The 22,712-nt window shown below is 48.1% G+C and overlaps 1 protein-coding gene across 2 annotated transcripts in view; it reads left to right on the plus strand.

Moving 5' to 3' along the window:
- The window catches only part of LOC149354669 (mechanosensory protein 2-like), a 381,157-nt gene extending 361,032 nt beyond the window's left edge, over window positions 1-20,125 (plus strand). For both annotated transcript variants that reach the window (XM_089583450.1, XM_089583451.1), the window contains 3 exons: window positions 2,274-2,329; window positions 3,125-3,203; window positions 6,505-20,125. In XM_089583450.1, the coding sequence (XP_089439576.1) occupies window positions 2,274-2,329; window positions 3,125-3,203; window positions 6,505-6,708 (339 nt within the window). In that variant the 3' untranslated portion in view covers window positions 6,709-20,125. The remainder of the gene's footprint in view (window positions 1-2,273; window positions 2,330-3,124; window positions 3,204-6,504) is intronic.
- Window positions 20,126-22,712: the final 2,587 nt, after the last annotated feature.

The raw sequence follows: 22,712 nt of genomic DNA on the forward strand, positions 1-22,712 counted from the left end.
TGGAGCGGGATCAGCTGCTTAAAGAGGCGTAATACTCGAGACTCAGTGGGAGATGATAATGAAGAGCAAATAAATAGAGAGTCCGTCATAACCATGACTTGGGAAACGTCTGGATCTAATTTACGTAAGGCTAGAATTACAGCTAATAATTCGGCAATTGCTTTGGCACGATGCCCCTGACCTTTTACGATGACGCAAGTAGAGATGTGGCTGCCATGAGTCGAAGTCTGCCATATGTGCTGGCATTTAGACGCCTGTTTAGAAGTATGCTAGGTAACTAGAAGTTATCCATTACTAATAATCCACCAGTACGCGCTCCAGTTGTTCACTAGCCAATAAAACCCCTTTTATGATTGTTGTACAAAGTGCTTATGTGGCTGGGTGCTAAAAGACGGAAAGTAGAGGCATAACGACGTTTCGCGTTTTCGTGATCTGTCGCTCTTTTGTACAAAACCGGAGTTACTAACCACGTGACATTTTCGTGAAAAGCATCGAACAGGATGTAGTGTCACGAGAATGAAAAAAAGCTTAAAATGCGGCCATAATTTTATATCACGCTGACAGAAATATGCACAGGTTTAGTTTGTTTGTTTTTTTTTTGCTTACAAAGCACTGATTTCGAAATATAGTAAGCCAGCCCTGTAATCTACGGCAGCCACATGTCACACGACGTGTAATGAATATGATTAGTGAACTTGACTGTATAAAAAATTCTTTGTACATAAGCAATGTGCTCCTATCGAGTGTGCGATGGCTGGAAATAGTGAAAATTGCACGGCCACCCCTTACAGGAACAAGTGCAGTAGAATCCGGATTATACGACTTTCAGGGGAGCGCGCGAAGCCGTCGTATAATTCAAGCATCGTGCAAAGGAAACCTCGCACAAAGCATGGGTTCCCGTAATAAACTCACCGCTAGTATTGCTGTTGACCTGCAGGATATATTTCCCTTCACCCATCGTATAGCGCCCCTCTTTTCGTTCCGCGAGAATTCATACTAAGACCACACTACCAAGAGGCATGCGTGCCAGTGCACCAGTGCGCTTTAGGCGCTCACACGCGCCGTGAAAGGACGACGCTCAAGAAATATGGCTGTTAAGAATCTCCGACGACGCTTGCGGCGCGCGGTTTAGGCATGCCACCAGCGTGTCGTTTCGTTCAGGTTCCGCCGAGAACCGCTGTCACCCCTCCGTTTATGCATCGGCGCCTGTATTAGGCATCCGCATCTGACAGAAAAACAAAACGCAATCATGATCTTCCCCTCTGGCCCCAAGTCGTAACTAGAAACTATAGCGACTAGAGTGCACGCTGACATGCTGGACGTGCATGCCGCTCGTTTAATGTCAGGCCTAACGGGCAGCGCACTAAAGCTGCAGCGGAAGACGCCTTGGAACTATCTGCCGCTTATCGTTAAAGGCCAAATCTTATTACTGGCGCCAACATTACATCAGGTTAAAATGTGCTTATATTTGGCTTCGGTAACACGAACTGCGAAGCGAGAGAAAATCGTACCGACAGCCGTAGGTCGTACGCGCGGACTCCGAGCGGTCGGCAGAACCGTCATAGCAGGCAGTCGTGCGCCGGATCGCATCGTTATGCGCACATGTCTCCGCCTTAATTATGATTCGTACTACCTTGGGATGACATCATGTCTGCCAATGAAGTGCTCCACCGTGCAGCTCTAGCATTTCGAACAAGTTCCCTCCGACCGTCGTTTGAAGCGGGCCGTGCATAATTTTGCATCGTATGATCGATACGTTTAACATTACCTCTGTGAGGGCTTCGCCGGGCTCGCGGTTATTCGTCGTAAAATGTGGGTCGTGGCATGAATGCGGCTCGCATAATCGGTGTTCCACTGTTGCCTGATTCTGGAACAATGCCTTATAGCCTTTTACACGACGGTTAAGTCGACGCCGGCATTTCCTGCCTTATGTCCGACGTGCGACAGAAGAAAGAGAAAACAGACTCTTGGACTGAAATGGTCTCGTCACAAATCAGTCAACCGTAAAGCAATGACGCATTTAGTATCAACAGCAGATGATAAACGTGCCGTTCCTCCAAATTTTGAGATTCCTAGAAGGTTTTTTAAAAACTGAGAATGTGTTGAGTGGTGAACTGAACGTGATTCATATGTGGTTGTTTTCAATACAATGCCAGAGAATGCAGAATGAAGGCTTCGTTTAGCCGGTGACAACTAATGCCTTTCTGTGCACGGAGAACCTTGTCTCAAAATGTGGCACACTCTGATTTATTTCTTTCATATGTCTTCAACAGGCGAGCCTGGATGAAGCCACCGACTCTTGGGGTGTAAAAGTCGAACGAGTCGAAATGTAAGTGACAGCGACTCAAATGGTCGAAGTACAGCGTATTCCATGTTTTATGTATTTTATTGTTATTATTAAATGTTTAAAGATGGAATTATTTTCCACATTAACAGCAACTGCTTTTATTTTCGTCATAATCCAATAAATAAAAAAATTGTAATCGGATGCCAACAACCCCAAACATCTTTGCTCTAACCACAAGCTGTTAAATATATTTCAATCGATGAAAGCAGTAATAGCGAATATATGGTGAAGTGCGCAAATTTAGCAAGTTCAACAAATATTACCTTTGTGTTTCTTTTCTCAGGTCATAAGCTAACATGCTCGCATACAGCAAAGCCCAGCAACGTGACCCCCCAAGCGTGCTTCTCCGTTCCAATCTGAAATGCAGCGTAATTATGCACGGCTGCCACTTTCGAATCTGGTCAGCTCACTAGTTTTAGCATCGAACGCTGCAAAAGAGACAGTTCCATTCCGGAATGCTCACTTTTTACAGATCACAATATCGCATATACTTCGGGCTGGTCGATAAACTGTGGACAGCTGTGATGATGCTCACATTTTAAATCTCATAACGCACACCTTCGAGCTTTCTTGAACTCTATCTATATTTACCGTAAACACGAGTTACGTTTGCTTCGCATGTTACTCAGTTGCATTTATTCGAAGACGCCTGCTGACTCGATGCGACAAAATTTAAGTAGATGCCACTTCGCCTACGCGTTTTCCTGCAAACAAATTTTTTTTCTGTACACCTTTGTGTTTCCTTTTGATTGAAATTGTTGCACTCGTGTTTCGCAGTAAGGACGTCCGGCTCCCAGTGCAGCTGCAGAGAGCCATGGCCGCTGAAGCAGAGGCGGCTCGCGAGGCTAGAGCGAAGGTAAGCTCAACACTGCTTCGTCTCAAGCGGTAGGGGCAGGCAGGTACTCACAGCATGCAATTCTCTTGCCAGAGTCTGCACATCGGTGCATTTACGCATGCTTGCCAAATTTTTGACGTGGTTCTTTTCTTTCATTGTTCTTTGGGAAATGCCGGCCGTGTGTCGAGTTTGACAGCCTTTAAAATGTTTTAGGAGGGTCGGGGGATCTTTTAACACCAATGTGGCGTAGAAAACAAGATTACGTTTGAAAAAGCAATGAAGCAAACGAAGCCTTACCGTTGATTTGGTTTCAGAGTGCTTCGAGGATGTAACGCTCCCCTAGCAAGCGTTCAGAGTCATGTGCCGGAGCACGAGAGCGATGAGTCGTAATGCGTAACGACGTTACGAAGGAAGAGCGAGTTCCCATAAGCTGTCTGTCGCAAGGCAGGCAACTAAGGAAGTTAAAGAGAAATTCTATTGATAGCGGAGAGCGTTCACGGGCTGCTGCAGATGGCAGCGATGAAGTATGGATGCGATACGTACTCGCACAGAGTACGCTCACTCAAAGGAGTTTGGAGGACATTTCAGATGTCTGTCTCTCGAAGAAACAACTCAAGTGTTTCCTTCAAGCGGAACGTAAGCGGGGCGAGCTGGCAAGGTAATCTTTCCACGGTATACTCCCGTTTGTTTTCGCTAGTCGGCGAACTCGGCATGTTTGAAGCGCAAAGCCCCAAGTTCAGCCCCGAGCACAAGAAGTGACTGAAGTGCGTCTCTGATGCCGCGGTGCTATAACGTACTTGCAAAAGGCTGCGGTTTCGCTCGAGTGCCAGATTTTCCTGTCCTTGAGCTTTATGAGTGCTCGATTTTTTTCTCTCGTGGCGTACGAACGCAACCTCACGGGTCGTCGCTTCAAATGCTCTCGTTTCTTAGCGTCAGCACAGCGGCTTACTTAGATGTCTCGCAAAAGGGAACGGCAGCACAAACGAAGCCGGTTTGCTAGCGCCGTGCTTGATCCTCCCAGGGGAATCCGGTCAGAGCTTCGCAGAGATAGGTACAAACATCGCGCATGCGCGGGTGCGCCTAAAGATTGCCAAGTTTACCTGAGCTGCCAAGCCTTGATGGCGCCGCATACCTGCTTGCAACCGCTTACGCCTGCCTACCCGGCATACAAGCAGATCGTTGAGCTCGTCACTTCCTTCCTGTCGTGGGAAGCTAAACTGCATGCTCGAGTTCTTTGTTTTTACTAATCTGCGGGCGTGCAGAGAAACGTTGGGCTAAGACGCCAGGCGAGCTGGCTTACCCTGCAGACAAATTTGTAATCCATCTTTCAAACAAAAAAAAAGTAGAAAGCTTTTGTAAGAGCACGGCAATTTTGAGGCCACGGGTCCTTCCCTCTGGCGACAACAAGTCCTATGGTCAGCTAAAAGCTGTCTTCAGGCAAACTCCTCACCTGGCTAAATAACTATACGCGGCAGTAATTCCGGTAAAATGTGTGGCTTGTTTTGGTGCGACAAGAAATGCACCAAGGGTAGCTGCACATGTCTTTAGGGCTGCACAGACTGGTTCCATTTAGCCGAAAATTTCCTTAAATTTTGTCCTCTCTGTACTCATCAAGCACGCCCAACTACACAGTCGCTCAATGTTTCGGCTTCGCGCAAATCGGACTGTAAGGTTAAGTTCACTGCCACCTCAATTACAGTTATCTTTACGGGCAAATCTGGGCTCCCTATCTCACAAACACTCAGCGCTTGCTCGGTAAAAACTGCCACGCACTTTTTCCAACAATTAAAGCCTTTGGTGAACGCATTACTGCGCGCTGTTGCTACTTCGGGCACTCAAAGCTCGCGCGAAGGTTTTTGTCTGGTAATGCTTGTGACGCAATCGCTGCGTACGCAAAGTTCTACCTTCAGAGTCGCGATGCCTCGTAATGGTGTTGGTTACCTGTTCTTTCTTTTTACCTTTGTAATGTTTTGAAATGAGTTTTCTGAACAAAAAATAACCTTATGTTGTGCCCAGAGCGAGCTGCGAGAAATGTCACATGATCATTAACTTATAAAGGCCGAAACAGCCCGTAGTAGCCGCTTATGCGATTCAAAATGCATCACAACACCCTGCACGCGTGCAGGATTGAGTTTTCTTACGCTCAGCCGACAGCTTCCACCGTTACGTGACATGTTGGTGGAGCAACGCGCGCACTATTTTTCCTTCTTGGCGTCCCAAGAAACTGTGACGCATGATTAAATTCTCTCTGGGTGGGACGTGAGTTGGACCTGTGTGGTCTAGCTCGTCACCCAATCAGGTTGGAGCGCGCAAGCAGTCGCCATTAATGTTGAGGGGTGACTGCAAGTTTCAATGGCTTGAGAAAGTACCGGGTCATTGACACGGCGACAAGTAGTCCAGAAGTTTAGCTTTGGAAAATACTTCGAGCGTGGAATTGTTCGACACGAAAAAAGAGCAGTTGAGTGCCGATGCCCATAACCTTAAAATTGTACAGTAATGGACAAAATTTTTCGGCATGCAGGTTTACAGAAAACATTTTATTTCGACGTTCCCTGATACCCACTCGGGTATTGTTCTTTGCAGCCGATGGAGCATGCAAATTCCATTATGATTTTATGCCTTTTCAGGTGCTTGGCCTGACCACCCAGAAATGAATTCTTTTCCGTGACCCCGCATTCAGTAAACTTTTGTTCATGACTGTACATGGAATGCTTTGTATCCTTGAAACAAAGCATCCTTTAATCCTTGCACCGGCCTTGTGATCCAATTATCACAAAGACGGTGCAGTTGGTCTCACCAGCTTCTTTCTGTGGTAGTGCGCATGCGCCAGCAAAATGGCTTATTAACGGGAAACCAGAACTGCTCTACATTTTTGCCAACGGTTCAGGAACGCCATGAACTTATGTGTGTCGTACGAGGCGAGCAACCATTCCGGTGAACGCATCCCTCAGTGAAACATGGGTCTCCGTTGTTATCGCAACCTCAGAATCCACACACAAAAAAAACTGTGTCGTTGCTCCTGCAAGGAGGTCACTTCTCTGTCGACTTCTGATACGCTTCCGCTGGCTTCTTCGAATGTATCTTATAGCGAAGCGAATGTAGGTTCTATGTAGCTGGGCACGAGACCACACCTCTTACAGACCGCGAATTCACAGTGTGGAAATTCTTTTTCACTGTCTCACGCTAATATAGGGAGCTTTTCTCTCAAGAAAATGTTAGAACATTCTTTCCTTCTTCCATGTGTTATGAACTCTTCGGTTCGATGAGTGCTGTCATCTTTCTGCCGAGCTGTGAGCCTGACTGCCGCCCTCTCGCCACGCAGGTGATCGCCGCCGAAGGAGAGCAGCGCGCGTCGCGCTCCCTCAAGGAGGCGGCCGAAGTGATCGCCGAATCCCCGTCGGCGCTGCAACTGCGCTACCTACAAACGCTCACCTCCATCGCGGCGGAGAAGAACTCCACCATTGTGTTCCCGCTGCCGCTGGAACTTATGCGCGGCCTCCTCGCCAGAGACAACGATGACGACTGAGGAGGCGCCGGACGCCCCGACGGAAGCGACGAGGTCGCTTCCGGCGTCCCCTGCCTACTTCTGTCCCCGCAGAAGGAAAGGATGCGCGTCTTTCTCCGCATCCCCCTTCTCTCTGTTTTCGCATGGAGAGCGACCATCATGAGGCCTGCGCTCGAATCGCTGCGGGCTGAGACACGCATAATGTGCCGACCGTTATCTCCAAGTCACGTTGCCGCACGCGTTCGCTTTCTGGCGCAATGCGCCGACTATGTCTTAGGAACTGTAATTGGAGGACAACTGAGGCCTCGTAACGCGCTGCGTGACAATGTACAACGCGCTCTTGAAGAAAAGGAACGGCCACCACCCAAACCTGTTCAGTCCTCGAGACATGCGGGTTTTTGATGTTTTCCCTGCTCCGAGGTGGCGCACTGTGTCCGGCTTTCAGCTCGTTGCGCCGTTCGGGCACCTCGTCACGGTCGATGTAGAGGTAGCTAGGATCGGCTGTGAGCTTTGCCACGAGCACGCACGCGTACGAAGAGGTCGAATTGGATGCCGCCGAGCGGCGCACGAGTGAAATAACGTTTGCTCCGCCGTTAATATTCACAGTTCTCTATAGACTGCCTGAGTGGTGTGAAAGTTTGATCCTTTCTTGTGGCGTTTCCAGGATTTCGCCTTGCCTGTTGAAGGATAGCCAGTTGTTTTAGAGCAGCGTAATGCGATGAGGGGAGTCCGTCCATCGTCCACGATGAGTAGGCGCGCATGAACTGCGTCTGACGTGTTCCCGAAAGGCTGACACGCCTAGACTGAAAGATCCAGGCCGCTCTAGCGACGCAGTGTGCGCACCACGCCGGTTTGTTCGCGGCTGTGTTGGGCAGGCAGGATGTGCTTGGAACGCATTATGACGGCGCCCGGAATTTTTATTGCGCGCGCAGTGCTGGGGAGATGAGTGTTCGAGGCGCGCTTGATTCTGCGCACTGCGGATCTCCACCGTGCCACATATAAAATTTTTCAGCTAGCCACTTATCTGGTTCTTAGTGTTTTTTGAATTCCGAATAGCAGCCACCTTCAGAGGGTGATTTCAGGTTCGAAGTGCAGTTTCTTTTCTCTTGTAGGTACTATGATACTGCGGGAAGTGGTTCAGGGAATTGTTGGCACTGAAACGCGCGACAACCAATTTCCCACGTGTCTCCGTTTTGTTCTAAGGCTTCGGCGACGCACTAAATATGCGGTTTGCAGTGATCGTCGACATATTTCTACACACTGCTTTGTATCAGCCGACAAAAGTGTTACTCGTAATCCTCGTGTTTCTGAAACCGCGGAAAGCAAGACACTTCCTTTCACCGCGAATTGGGAAGCTGGCGACAAAATCGCGTTTTACCGCGACTGAAAGCATGAGCGTTTAAATGGGTGCGCCGAATTCTGCTGGCGCTGCCAGAATTCAAGCAAACCACGAAATAACAAAACCTAGCAGAGGTACATACTAGGGATGGAGAAAAAGCTAGCCATCGAATGGCGCCTGCGCAACCCAGATCGAGAAAGGAAGAACTTATGGAGGTTTCCGCCTAATTGAAAGTCAGCTGCGCAAGACAAAAAAACAATAACAAAAAAAGCTATGCCCACATTTTCTGAAGCAGATTACGTTTCATTAAGTGCAGTCAGCAGTCAGGCGAATGCAAACCTGTATTGTAATTGCAAATCCCGTTTAGTAGCTGAAAACTGTCTAGTAGCCCTGTTCGTGGACAGCTTGCACGTTTGTTGCGGAACCAATATCAGTTAGTAAGAAAAAGATATGATTTCCAACAACAGCACAGTCATAACAAGTTTTCTGTCTCTGCTATTCTTGAACAAAACAACTTACGAGTGATGGATATCGTTCTGTCTCTTTTGTTCTCTTTTGTTTTAAACAGCTTATTTTGAAATTGAGCGCGCTTTATCACTACGTGCCGACGTCTAACATGACGCTGGCCCAAACTACCATGCAGACTAGTACAACTTAAACATCCCCTTCTTAGAAGAGCAAGAATGAGCAAATCTGAAAAAAAAAGTAAGAGCAGTGGGCTTAAAATCTTCCCCCTCCCGTGCATTAGCCAGTCGAAGTTCAGTACCGGCCGAGCAGCCGTATTTGAAAGGCGAAGGAAGGGCGGAGGAACAGGCCCACTTCGGACAATGCGAATCGGTAGTCAAATTGTCGTTTTGGTTATTACAAACGCGATGAAAAGTTAAGCAGTAGCATAGAAACTACGCTTTGGAATAGGCCGCACAATCTCGCGGCACAACCTATTCGCATCTGTATCGGGAGAGACACCGATGCTGCGTTAAAAGGGTATTCGTTGCGCGTAAGATGAGGCGCATTTGAAGCTCTGCAGCTGAAACGGCAAGGATGGCGAAAAATCCCTAAAATACCAGCTTTTTTTCTGTGCGAGAAGTCCACATGTTGTACTTCTAATCGAAAAAAGAAACGCATCTGAAAGGCGTGGTCTTCCTATCCGCATGACGACAGTCTCCTTAGAAGCACGAAACCCGAGCTATCAACTTTTTAGATAAAAGCGTTCTGGTTGGAAAACACGAAAAAGATTTGCCACCGCGCGATATGTGGACACGCTGAAATTGGAGTTTTTCAGCAAGCAGGTCAAGAATCAGTGTCGGCAACGTTCTAATATTTCTCAAGGGAAAGTAAAATGTATCCAGCGGAAACAAGCACATTCACTCGGACGTGCGCACACAAACACAGACAAGAAAATACGCCCGGCAGTTTATCGGCCCCAGGCCCCTATTCAATTTTTGAAAGCGCAAACGCGCATCAACAGAGCAAACACGACTGGAATGAAATTGATATAGCCACCGCCGCGGGATACAAGCGCGTCGACTGCGCGCTGCGCGGTGTTCCTTGGGCAAACCCCGCTTCCATTTTAATTTTCAGCGTGATAGGTTTTATTTCCGAGCTACCCTGCTTTTAGGTTCGATGGAACGAACCACCGCCTAGTGGGAGGGAGTAAAAAGTAACACCGCACCGTTCACGCAAGTGGGGAAAAAATTCAAACACCCGGAAGGGAACCGCCAAGTGAGCGTGCGGTGCTGTCTACATAACAACAAGCGGCTAGCTCTGCTCAACTAAACAAAATGTTAAGAGCCCGGGGTTGATTGGTTCTCGGCTGTCCACGAGGCGGCGCAACGCGGTTTTAGTGCGAGGGCGTAAAAAAGCGAAAAGCAGGCCGGGATACTTTTCTCCGCTTGCGGTTTAGTCTTTGCCATGGTTTATAATTTTCCTGTTGTTATTTTCGGCGGTTTCCTTCTGCGGTTATGGCGGGGCGGAGTCGAGGTGGGTCCTCAGTATGGACGTGCGTTTCCGATATCCTGCGCGAAATGAACGCAAGAGCACGAAGGCGGGCCAGCCACAGATACACTTGCCTCATGCCCGGCGTCTCCTCATCGAATCGGACTTTGGTAAAACAAGGAGCGCCTTGTGAGATCCGCGCACCCGGCTTGGTCGGCGTAATAAAAAGCCAGTCGCTATAAATTCGATTAGCGGACCCACCTCGACGAGACGATGCGGGAAAGGCGGCGGCAGGGCTCGGTAAACATTCGCACAGCGGAGGAGGCCGCCAGTGTTTGTTCCTCGTGCTCTCCATCCTGTTCCTGCTAGCTAGCCCGGACCTGTGTATTTATGCTCTATTTTTCTATTTTCTGTTCTAATTCCAACCATCTTTATGATCTTTCTTCGCCGTGTATTCATTTCCGGCGCATACACAGGATGCTGAAAGTCAAAGGAGGCCAAATATTCCTTCTTTTCTTTCTCTCTCTCATAACAGATCGCGTATACAATACGCTGTGCTCTGCTAGCTTTTGTTCGCGCTTCCTTTTTATTTCTGTTCAATGTGTTACTTTGTCTAATAACAGCAGCGCGTGAAATGCTAAGACATCACTACATATTCTCGTCGCGCCTCGCAACCTTTTGTCGAAACCTGTTCGATCGCGCCGAAAAGCTTAATTCGAGCAATTGTTGCATTTCTCGCGCTTTCGCAGTCGGCGTTCCAGTGCTCGCGCTTGGCGCTATCGTTTTTTTTTTGTTTTTTTTTTCAGGCAGGCCTCGGTGCTTCTGTTATGATTTAGTATTCGGCGTTCTTGCTCAAGATATGCGTTGCTAGAATCGAAACAAACTTGGGTCTGTCTAAAGAGAACTAGCCGTCAGAGCCGTCAACGGGATCTAGTAAAAAAAAAAGAAATGGTTGCATTTTGCTCGGAGGTGGCTCTGTCAGCAAAAGCAAAATTGGACAAACACATGGATATCAATGTCTGACCTGAACACAATATGAGCGGGGTAGCAAGGAAATAACAAATAGGCTGCCAGTTAGCAAACTGTGTTGGCTCGAAAAGTGCGTCGCCAAAGGCACCGCATCTGCATCGCATTTTGGCCAAGAGAGGTTGGCTAGGCGCTGAAACTGATTACTCTGATCGCGATCACCAAGGGAATTTCTGAGGTCATTACGAAAGGGGAAAGGGGGAAGTGGCTGTGGGGAGAACTAGGCGGGAAACAAAAAAAAATATATATATATAGAATAGCAGGCCACTGGCGCAGCCTTTTCGCTTTTCGCTAACCTCCGCTACTTACGCCAGTACTAGTTGTGCTCTGTTTCCCTTTTTAACCTTTCTTTTTTCTTGTCGCAATCTTTTTTTTTCCTCACGAGAAAAAAGAAAAGCCCACGCTGCATTAAATCTTTAACGCCACCTCTGTTGCATTAAACGTGTCATATCCGCACATGCACTTCGCGTAGGTGCGTCACACGAAATCCAAGTTTTTAAAGATGCCCTGCGCAGGAATCCCGATTAGCGCTGTACGCCGTGCGGTGCTTATGAAACACTGTCTGGCCCTGAGGCGGTCATTGCCCCCCCCCCCCCCCCCCAAATCTCCTTCTTTCAGGACACATAAATTTAGGCCGAAGTAGTGGCACGAACCGTTGAAAAATGGGAGACGGTATAGGCGTCCCGCTCTTACTTAATGGCTTTCAATTATGAATTGGCTGGCTCGCCCAGGGTCTTTGGTCGCAAAACCCTTCTTCCCTTCCGCGGATTCCACGGTTCAGAGCCACGAAGTCCCATTATGCCCTCTTTTTCTGTTTGTTTGTTCCCTTCTCTTCGCGCGAGCTCTAAACGAATTCGATATGCATGCGGCCATTTTAGTATGCAGAAACCGTGTATACCACTCTGAGAGCACCATTAGGGGCGCGAGCAATTTGCCGGTGTTATTTTGAGCTATTTCATGAGAAGCCCGGTTTTTTCACGCTTCTGTATTCTCGTTGCCCAACATTGCTTTTTTGTTGTTGTTGGTTTTGTCTTTTGCGACCACTTTTTAACGAAGGAATCCGCCTAAAAGACATGCCAAGGTTACACAAAATCGAGTTACCAGTCTTCAATGTTAGGTCCCAATCTGGTAGCCTCCCCTGCATTTATTTTCATGGCGGGCATGCTGCTTCCTAAGTCAGTCTAGTCGGGCAGGATCATGCAGAACGGGCAAACTTTGAAATATGATCACGATGCTTTTAGAAAAACGGCTAAGAATGTCTCCGCATCAGTAAATCCAATTTCTTAAATCTGTCGTTTTTTATAATTTTTTTCGTTTCTGCCACAAAGCGCACGTGCCGTCAGCCTTAACGCGTATTATGTAAATTACCCCTTGCGTGAACTTTACGTCTTTTAATGCAACGAACGACGAAATTTTCCTGCGCAATGTTAATGCTATTTTCTGTCTCAGGGAGCAAAGGAGCAATGAGATTGGTAGTGCCTGTTGTGATCCGATCATGGGTCAACTCGTCTGCGAAGAGCGAGGCTTCATTCGCCCGGGCGGTGCGTGACTATTATACGATATAATGTGTGGTCTTTCCATTAAAATATTTACGATCGGAAATTCTGGAAGAAATAGTGTACGTCCTGTTTAGCCGCTATATCAAGCTTAAAACATTTTCGCCGTGATGTTACCGGGAGCGAAAAAACCTCGTTCTGAATGTTATATGGAACAATGGCTTTCTTTGGCTTACCAAGATAAAATATACTTTTTTCCTTCTCACTGCTCTACGCCTCGGCGTCACATTCGTGTGCACTGTTGTTTTCTTGATTAAAAAAAATGTCACTGCCATCTTGATCAGAAACCCAACATCTTACGATTTCGGTAGTCTCTTTCTTCGTTCAAATTCTAGGGCTAATGTCGCTACGATGTTTCAGTCTTGACTCCTTTGGTGCGTCCTTCAGGGCGTCGCGCGTTTCGCATACCAGAGTAGCTGTCGCTTTCGTACTATGATCCTCTCTAGACTCAAGACACGAAGCATTTGAGATTAAATTATTGTGATTCATTGTACGGACTCTCTCTCGTCTGCCCCGAGGCGCAATTCTAGCACTGCAAGCAAAAACGGTTTCTTCTACTTTAGCCTCGAAGGCCTAAGCGCTAAAATTGTTGAAGGCTATTTCGCAATGCATGGGCGTAAAACAGACAGACTTCAGGGCGTAGAGCTCAAGTCCTCTCATTGGATTGGATAAATACGACATCTGGGCTAAATTTATATCGTTTACTGCATGCGTCCCTACGCACTTCGTGTGCTTAGTATCTGATCGCCTGCAGTCTACGCCCAATGCTGTTCACTCTCCGATTCGACAAGCTAAAATTCCCCGGGCTAGAGACTTTCTACTTGTGTAGTATGAGCTATTGTTCGATAGTTACTTGCAAAATGAACTACACCGCTTTTAGTTAACGTCTACATCTCGAGAGGGCATTGTGCAACACACTGGCATCAAATATCTTGTGATGGAGGTGCTGTCTATGTATGGGATCTTTCACCGAGCGGCTTCAGTTTCTGGGCTGGAAACTGCCATCACAAAGTGCAGCGCTGGTTGTGAACTCAAAAGCGAAAAATTGACATCTAGTTTCTGCACAACCTTAAGCGCTCGATCCCCCGGGCCTCGGTCACCTGACGAGGCCAGCTTGCCCAGGGCGACTGCGCAGGCATGTGAGCGGACACATGGTAAAGCAATGTTGTCAGCTTAGTCTCCGCGACGTGTTCAAATATTTTTCACGTCTTAAGCTGGCGCGTCGAGGCACGTTATGGCCCCAGCAGAAAGATTCGGTTGGAAACTTGCTTCAAACTGGAACAGAGACGAGTTTGGAACACGAGGCTACCTAGTTTAACTGCAAAAGCTCATACTATTTCAGAATAGGGACTTCTTTTCCACTGATTCAATTTCCCTTACCATATTCCGCGCTGAATGATCCGTCGTGCTAGTATTACCGGTGCGTCAATGCGTAAGCCAGGCAAGGCGAAAAAATTGCGAGTGTGGTAGAATCAAGATAGCATCATTTTAATATCACTACCCTGCTGGTGTTTCATCACGGTTTGTCGGCACTGCCACGTATCCCTCTAGCTTATGCGAGCGACAAGCGCATTGTATAAAGGTGTTCCGTTCGTGAAGAGGATTCTTGAGCGTAACCCCCTCACGAAATTTCAGCAGAGCCCGACCGAACGATGTAACGCGCAATCGTTCATCTTGTCTTTATTTGTGTGACTGTACGCACTGCATGGACGCATCTGCCCTGCGTTCAGACGCTATTACTTGTGACGGGTACCAGTACGTGCGGTGGGTGAAGTGTGCAGCAGTAAAATAAGGCTAGGATCAACAGCGAACCCTGCCTATGAATAGAGCACAATCTTCACCTATTTAAGAGGAGCTGTAGTAAGCAACCGTGCTTGTAAGTTACAGTGATGCCAGCTACGTCTTCGATTGTATCGATTACGCGCCTGACAACACGGCAACTAACACATATGAGTGTTCGTGTTTGGTAACGGCCCTGTAATATGCTGTTACATCATATACACACCATGGCCTTGGAGCAGTTTGAAGGGGAGCGCCATGTACGTTGCGTGAGGATTTCGTTGAAGGCACCAGCTCTCTGTTGTACCGGCACTGGATCACGACTGCATTCACTATAGTGGCCATGTTTCGAACGGGTGCCACAGATATGAAATTTCAGCCCAAATTGGCCTCGGAGAAACAAAATTAAGCGGCAGTCATGTTCATTATGTCCTCTTCCACGAAAACGCACGTGCTTCTGGAACTTGGCGGTAAGCTTCGGCCATCGCTAGCATGAACACGAGGAAGGCACAGCAAATAGCCGAAGGCATCGTTGGCGTTCCAACGACCCGCCGAATCTTCGCTGTGGCTCCCTGTCTGCACGCATCCTGCGATCGCTTCGCTTGGAACTCACCGTACAACAAATTCTTGACATCGCCCCGGGATTGGTTGAGGGAGCGGTGTTGTTCAATGTTAGCCTGACACTGTCAAATCGCATGATCTACTCACGATCCCGGTGAAAAGCCGACTCGAAAGTTTCCAGAGTTACTGAAAGCACATGCCCTCCTTCATCACATCGCGTCTAATCCGATAGCGCTTAGGGTGACGCAGTGGCTTCCTCATGGCCGAGATTGTCGCACTCTGTGAGAAAAATAAGCAAAGGCTGTCAGCCATGACCTCATTCGAAACTATCGTAGGCCCGGTCTTTGCGTGGAACATATGTGCGGCTTTGTCAAGATCATCTTCATAAAACCTGCGACTTCAGAAACGCTGTGGATGATCCAAGAGTGTGGTGATCGTTCCACAGAAGTGTAGTATTTCCAATCGAGTGCTCTTCACACCGCCAGATCAGAGCGCGTTCAGCTTCGCTGCCCCGCAAGGAACGAAACCTCCCCGATACGTGTGGTGTAGTGCGCTAAAGCACGTGCAACAGTTAGCTGGTGCCGTCGAAAGCGAAACAAATCCAATACCGCGCCCACCGCCGCTTAATTTTATTGTTAGTGAAACGCGTGCGACTTCAATCGAAAAGCCTCGCGCGCCAGCGATCTCCCATAATGAGTCGCAACGCGACGACATTGACACGGGGCGTCTGTGACGAGGGCGAGTTGTTATTGCTATCGCGCCGCAGTGTTCTCTGTTTCTCCCTTAAGCGCTGCCGCAAAGTTGTAAAAGTATAGGCAGAAACTCAGCCCAGTGCGCGCTTTAATCTTAGCGCACAATGTACCGCCCTACCACAAGAGGCGCTCAGTGTCACGAGTGCGTCAAAGCAGCGAGTGATGACGAGGTAATCGCGCCGTCTTGGCGCCACATTCTCCCTCCGAACAATCTGTACATAGACGTGATTGCCGCTGGCCTTTATCTCTGTCTCTTTCTCTCTCCCTCTCTCCGAGTGTACATCGTGTGATTTAAGAGGCGTACTTTACAGTGTGCGTATGCCAGATACCAAATATGTATACAAGCACATGAAACATGCTCCGCGCTTTCGACTTGAGAGCCCGAGTCTGTTTCCGTGTGTGCTGTGTGTCTGCATAGATAAGCGAAACAATTGCATCACCCGTTTGCGCTGTGTTGTTTTGCACCCGGAAGGTGGCGCTCGCTTTCACACCGTCACCCGTCGACGAGCGGCAGAACTGCCAGCGATTGCAGCTGCAGTCATCATAGTGTGCGGTAGTGCCGAAAGATATCCCAGGGGGTCCAGGAATCGACTAATCAAGCTCGGCTGCACTACTGCGGCGGCCGTCAGCAGGCGGGGCGTATCGGCTGTTATCGACGGGGAGCTGTTGGAGCTCTCACAAACGTCTCGCACTTTTTTCTGAGGAAGGAACGCTGTCGGCTCGAAATTCGCATCGACAGCGCACGTTGACGCAAGCAGTGAATTAGGCCTGGTTTCTACTGCGGCACTGTCTTCACTGTCTCATCACGGTACAATGCACGTGGTCAGCGAGCAACATTGCTATTGATCGATTATCACTAAGGCATTAATGTCATCCCGTGACGAGTGACAGCTAACGCAGGTCCATGTCTTTTGTTTTCTTTTGTTTCTTATAGTGTTCCAGGAGGTGACGAGATCTCGAACATTGAGGGGCATTACTGGAAGCGAGGCTTATTTTCACCCATGTTGCTGTACACACACAGTGCACTTGTGTTACCACTGTTGAGGTGTTTCATCACTTTGTGAAGTAAAGATATATTATATATATACATACATATATAAATATATACATATACTGTACTGAACGAAATGCCTGTAGAGTTAAGACGAAATAGTGCGAGGAGTATTTTTCACGAGTTGATAAGAGCCTGGTTGTAGCTGCGCGCATGTGACGCTTTAGATGAAGCATTTTGATGGCTTGTCATGCTTTGAGTGATCGAAGACGCACCAGCTTAGCGTCGCTGTGTTCTCAGCTGAAGCTGTACTGTAGCGCTCTACACAGCTCTGCATTCCTCGCTGTGTGTGAGGTTGCCTTGCAAAGTGTGGTAACTTTCTCACTATTTCACGTATATTGCTTTGGTCTTGTTGTTGCTGTCTAATTTCGGACTTCTTTTTTTGTGTGTTCACTTCTGCGCTCCATAAAACATCGTCTCCGACTATACGGAATCTAATTTCTCACTCGCGCTCGGTTCCGCTGTCGGTTCTGTTTGTCTTTCCGCTAGGCAGTTCTCATCGATAGCTTTCAAGAATTTTACGGCAAATTTGGTCACCTGTACTTTTGTTTGTTTTATATCCTTCACGTAGTTAGCGTCTAATCCACATGAGGACAGTGTAGACGACACCTCGCTGAGGCCCTCTTAGGGCAGGGCGCGTAGTGGTAGCAGCAGCGTCTTTTATTTCATCGACAACCACTGCCTCGCGCTAAACACCTAAGGCGTATTCCAGTATGGATGTCCGCCTCACTGTAAATGTCGAATTGTGACAGTCTTCAGTGCCTAAAGAAGCACATCGTAGATACCAAAGGTTAAAAAAAAATACCATTATGTCTCTACTTTGCCAACATAACGATTCACCACTTCTATTTCATACAAAACCTCTGAGAAAATGTCAATGAGAACGTATATTTCTAGGCTGTGTGTAGCCCCTTCATTCAAATTTTAAAATGGACCTTCTACTGTTATGGCAACGCTATGGGCAATATGCTTATCTGAATGGAGGACGTCTGGACGATGTGCTTGATTCATTCGCTTTACATTTAGCGGGTCGCGTGCTTGTGTGATTGTGTGCTTGTACCTCCGCTCACGTGACCCTAATAAAGGCACTTTTGTCGGAGTGGCTGCAACAATGGTAGTCCTTAGACAACGAGCGAAACAAAGTGAAACCGTCTTCATGATTTTATTGTTTGCCTCATGGCTGACGATACGCTATGAAAAGGAAAGCGTTAGTTTTTAAAAGACGAATCCTAAGAAAATCACAAGAAAAAATTATCAGTTTTGCCGCAATGAAGAGTGTGGTAACAAGAAATACATAAAAAGGAGGAATGGTCCCCTAGCAACTGAGACGATTAGTTAGTCTCAGTCAAAAAGGATACTGAAAGCAGACGCTTTCATTCTTTGCTACATATTTCTCAGTATTTCTCATGAGCTAGAATGGTTGCTTGCATCTAAAGGCGACTTCATTTCAAGAGGACTAATACAGCGTTTGCTGCAATGGGTGCTGCGTGCATAGTGTATGCATGGGCCAACTCTGAATACACAACTGTGAATATCTGTGTCAGGACCAACGTAGCGAAGATTAGTCGTGGCCTCTTCACGTGACTTCCTGTTATTGGCGCCCTTTAATCTATGAATATAAAAGACTCGGTTGTGACGGTGAGGTGCACGCAGCAAATATTTCTCATTTGCAAAAATATGATGCGTCATGGAAAGCTCCCAAAATGCCAAGTTTCCTGACTGAGGAAGTTACCGCCGAGAGGCCTCTTTTGATTATAGCAGCCGCAAAGCTGCACATGTGGCCTATATTCTGGTGTAGCCAATGATTATAAGTGTGCCCTCTGAACAGCGTCATTCTGCTCCAGCTCGCAAAATTTCGGCTCAAGGAGTAGCCCGCGCGGGACGCGCGTTAAATCTGATTTGAGGGCGCATTAACGATTCACCAAAATATTTCGCGGTTCCTGTGACGTGCACATTTTTTTTTTGCGGCACAGAAGGGAAAAACAGGATGCGTGCAGACACTCGCAAATTTTAGCTCGCCATATTGCGGGCCCTCCGACAGAAAGTGTGCCCCGTTCTTGTTTCATCATCTGTGAGAACACCCGTTTGCCTCCTCCAAACATCGTTCCTTTCACTTCCCTGTGTGCAGTGGCAGCATCTTGTATTGTCGGGTGCCCTAATCGACTTGTGTACATGCGCTGTAGTCGCAGATCAGCTTCACGGGGGTTGTGAAATCGGCGTACCGCGCTGCTCCCGGGCACGTGGCAGCGACTGCGGTTCGCCGCAGCCACTTGCGATCCACGTTCACACCTGCTGCACTGCTCTCGCTGCAGAGTCCAGCGGAACTGTTGTTCGTTGTGGCGCAGTCGTTGCGACGTAGTTGAGTGAGAAATGTGGTTTTGTATGGAATGAAAATACAGAATGGCAGAATTGATGGGTGCCGTGGTGTAGTCGCGCATGCGCTTTACGTTTAGCGATCAGCTATGTCTGCTCCCAAACACCTTTGTTTACTGCGGCTAGATACACCTGTAACAATGTAAAGGCCGTTTGCAAGGGGACTCACAGCAGTGAGGACCTTGCTTTTGTCTAGGGATAAATATTATTTCGCCCCAGCTCGACGAACATGGCATTCGTTGTGCTAGTAGACAATTCCTAAAACGTGGGCTAGCCTGACATTGTCTGTCTTATATCAGTTTTCCTGCCTTTTTTACTTCTTAATTTCAAACTGTTCATGTTTCTGTAAGCATTTGTTCTCGCGCCAGCGCTGTTGCGTTTTGATAAAATGAGCGAATCTCGTTTCTGCCATCGTTGGCGTTTTGAACGAAGGAGTGAATTATATGGCAGGATGGGATTGTGGCTGACTGGGTTCGGCCGAAGGCCGTGCCTTTTCCTTTAATTAGGTGGAGGTAAATGCCACACCATACGTCGTCCTAGTAAAACTTATCTTTCAATTAACGCCCAGCGCTATGAGAGGCATGGCTGCTTTCCATTCTACTTTAGCTAAGGCCCTGCCGTCGAGATGCGAAATAATATTTCGCGAGTTTTACGATGACATGAACGATGCAAGGACCAGCGACGAAAATTATCATTGACAAGTGCAATAAAAGCGGATCAGTCAGCGGCTCACCAGCTCTGGGTCAGCGAGACTGCGAAACCCTATGCCAGCGCTAACAAATTATTTCCCAACGACATACAGTGTATGCACAGTGGGCAGTAATATTTGCTCCTGTTTCGCTGTGTGCTGTAGCTAGCCCAGCCCCTATTTGTTGTCTAGCCATTGCGTTGATTATTTCTAGAGGAAAATGAATGTACACCCGCGATGACTCTTCGGCGTCTTGCTTGCGGCGAGGTCCCATGTGAACGTGGCGTGAGCAGGAATAGCGAGGTATGCCTTTTTGTTTGTTTTTTGCCTGAAATATGTGACTGCATGAGGGCCAATAAAAAGAATATATCACTCAGAGCACGCCGTCTTCTTAATAGCGTCGGTTGCTGTTTGACTGCCTGCGTGCAGGCACTGGCATCTAAGATATGCGCCACACATGGCGACCATGACACCAGGGACAGACAGCAGGGCCACACCGAACAAAGTGAGTCTGCGTTGCGCACCCTTTCCCCCAACCAGACACAGAGGTTCTAATTTAGCGCCTAGCGTAGCAAATAGTGTCAGTAAAGAAAATCTGATGGCTTCAAGAACTTCCAAACAGCGCTGCAGGCTTGTAAGTTATCCGTATCCTTGGGCACAAATAGGTCAACTGCTCAGTATCTGGCGCCTCAAATGGTTCACACCATAGCTGTGCCAAACCCCAAGTATTCCCTCCCCTGCAGGCCCTAACTTCCCCGAACCTGCGCTCACCTATAGTGCGTTCGCCTTTGGCTTCCTCCATCGCCATTCACTTCCTCATTATCCACATCCCTCTACCTTGACGTGACGGGCCTGGCTTGCCTCGGAACCAGCTGGCAGGCCAACTGTCCTGGGTGACTTGTGCAGGAGATTCTCGACGCTTTGTGATGCGTTTCAATAAAGTTTTTTTTTCTTCCTCCCTCTCTTGCACTGTCGGTGCGCTTTGTCCACTGACTTTAACACTTCCAGTTGAATGGCGTAGTTGAAGGGCGCCTTGGCGGTACCAATTAGACGTTTGCTAGGGCCGATGAAAAACTATTAAAGAATGCACTGGCCAAACAGTCGTGTGCACGTATGTTTCGGAGGAAATAGTATGGTGCTGCTGGTTTCAGGTAGCCGCCAAATTGTCTCGTAACTGCGTAGCGCTGCGTAGCGTAACTAGCCTCCATAGAGCAGCGCTTCTCCTTTAGCGTTCGAGCATTTTCTCAACGCCGAAGACTTTTTCCCTTTATGAACAACAAACTGGTGTAGTAGTCGGCGATTTAAAGGAAAATGCTGCTGAGGTACAGGAGGTGCAGTACAAGTCTGTGTTCTCGCTCCCGCTTGTCATAAGATACAGCACCCAAAGGTCTGATCTGGGTAAGAATAGCTACCTTAAGGTGTTCAAGAGGGCGTGAACACGAAGGAATACGAGGAAGCTTACTCGGTTTGCTCTGCGAAAGACGGATGATTTCGGTTCACACCGGTGTTCTAATCTTCATGAATGAATGAATGAGCTTTACAACATGTATTAATGGTGGTGGGGAAGCAAACACTGAAATGTGTCTTCTCTCGCTAACACGGTGGCCAGAGCAAAGGTCACGTGACACGTATGCCGCCAACAGACGTCTGCTCATGTGCGTGGAAATGTGCGCTGCTCGCTCACCCTGGTCTAGTATTAATGTGCGCGCAAGTCACATTTCTTAAAATATATAGAGTTATGTGACTCTTACTGACTGCTAGTAGAAAACTTTTAAATGCAGTAAGGCATCTAGCTGTAATACTACACAATTGTATACGGGCCTTCTAAAGAATTGCACAAATTAACTGCTCCCCCGTTTTCTGGCGTACGCCACTGCTTATCATACGTTTGCGAAGACTATTTTTGACAGAATCTTATTTATAAATGTTGTTGAAAGCCTAAACTAAAACACCCCGTACAAGAATAGTGCCAACTTTAAAGCGAAGAAACGAAAATGATTGAGGCTCATGCACAGTAAATGAGATGTGCGAAGTGTGCCCATATTTGACGCTCGTTTTAAATAAGCACGCGAGGGATGGTGCGAAGGCAAACGGGGTGGAAATAAGAACGGCTGCGCCATCTATAGGAACAAGCATTCAACGGCGCGTTTCCCTTGAAGCAAGCGACCGCTAACGGCCACTAGTGTGCCTCGATGCGCGCGCCCCGCCACAATTCTCTAGCGCCACCTATGCGAGTAGCGCCAAACGAGGCTGAAGCAAACGCTCCGGCGGGCAACAGATGGCCTAGCGTTGCTTGCTTAGGAGGTGGTGGTGGTTACATCTCCATTGCCACAAAAGAGAAGAGATTAGTTGGAACATGCTCAAGACGTAATGGTACGGGCTAGCAATACCTCCCAGCAGGTCGCAGCCTGATTTTGAGATTGTAAGCCTATTGCAGTCGCACATGCTCACAAGCTCTCGCACAGGCTCACTCGCACACACACGTACTACATGTGTGCATGATTACCTTTTTTACAGGGCAGATTCAGTATTAGCAGGGTCGTGTTCAGACGGCGGCACCAGCAATGAAGGACGTCCTCACCCTTATCGCCGCAAGAGCTTCTCGAAGTGAGGCGAGGGAAAGGGAGGGAGGGTAGGCTGAACACCATGCTGAACACCGACTAGACTTTCAGGCCGCAGATTTTGCTCCATAGCGTCGCGAGGTGGAGGCGGGTGCGCGTCGCCGGCATGTGCGCATGAAGAGAAAGCGCGCGCGAATTTGCGAACTCGAGGTCGCCGCATGGCGCGAGCACAAATGAATCTGCGAAAGCCTAATTCGTGGTCGCCCCTTTCCTTACCACTTGCTTCTCACTGTCCCGCCTGTCACGACCGCCTCCAGACAGTAACGCGCATCAACGTGACAAGCGGGAGCGCTTGAGCCTTCAATTCGAGTCGGTGCTGCGCCCAGCTGCCTCCACCTCGTGAC

Source organism: Amblyomma mixtum, chromosome 3 (assembly GCF_055824585.1).
Source record: "Amblyomma mixtum isolate Tamu chromosome 3, ASM5582458v1, whole genome shotgun sequence".
Lineage (NCBI taxonomy): Eukaryota > Metazoa > Arthropoda > Arachnida > Ixodida > Ixodidae > Amblyomma > Amblyomma mixtum.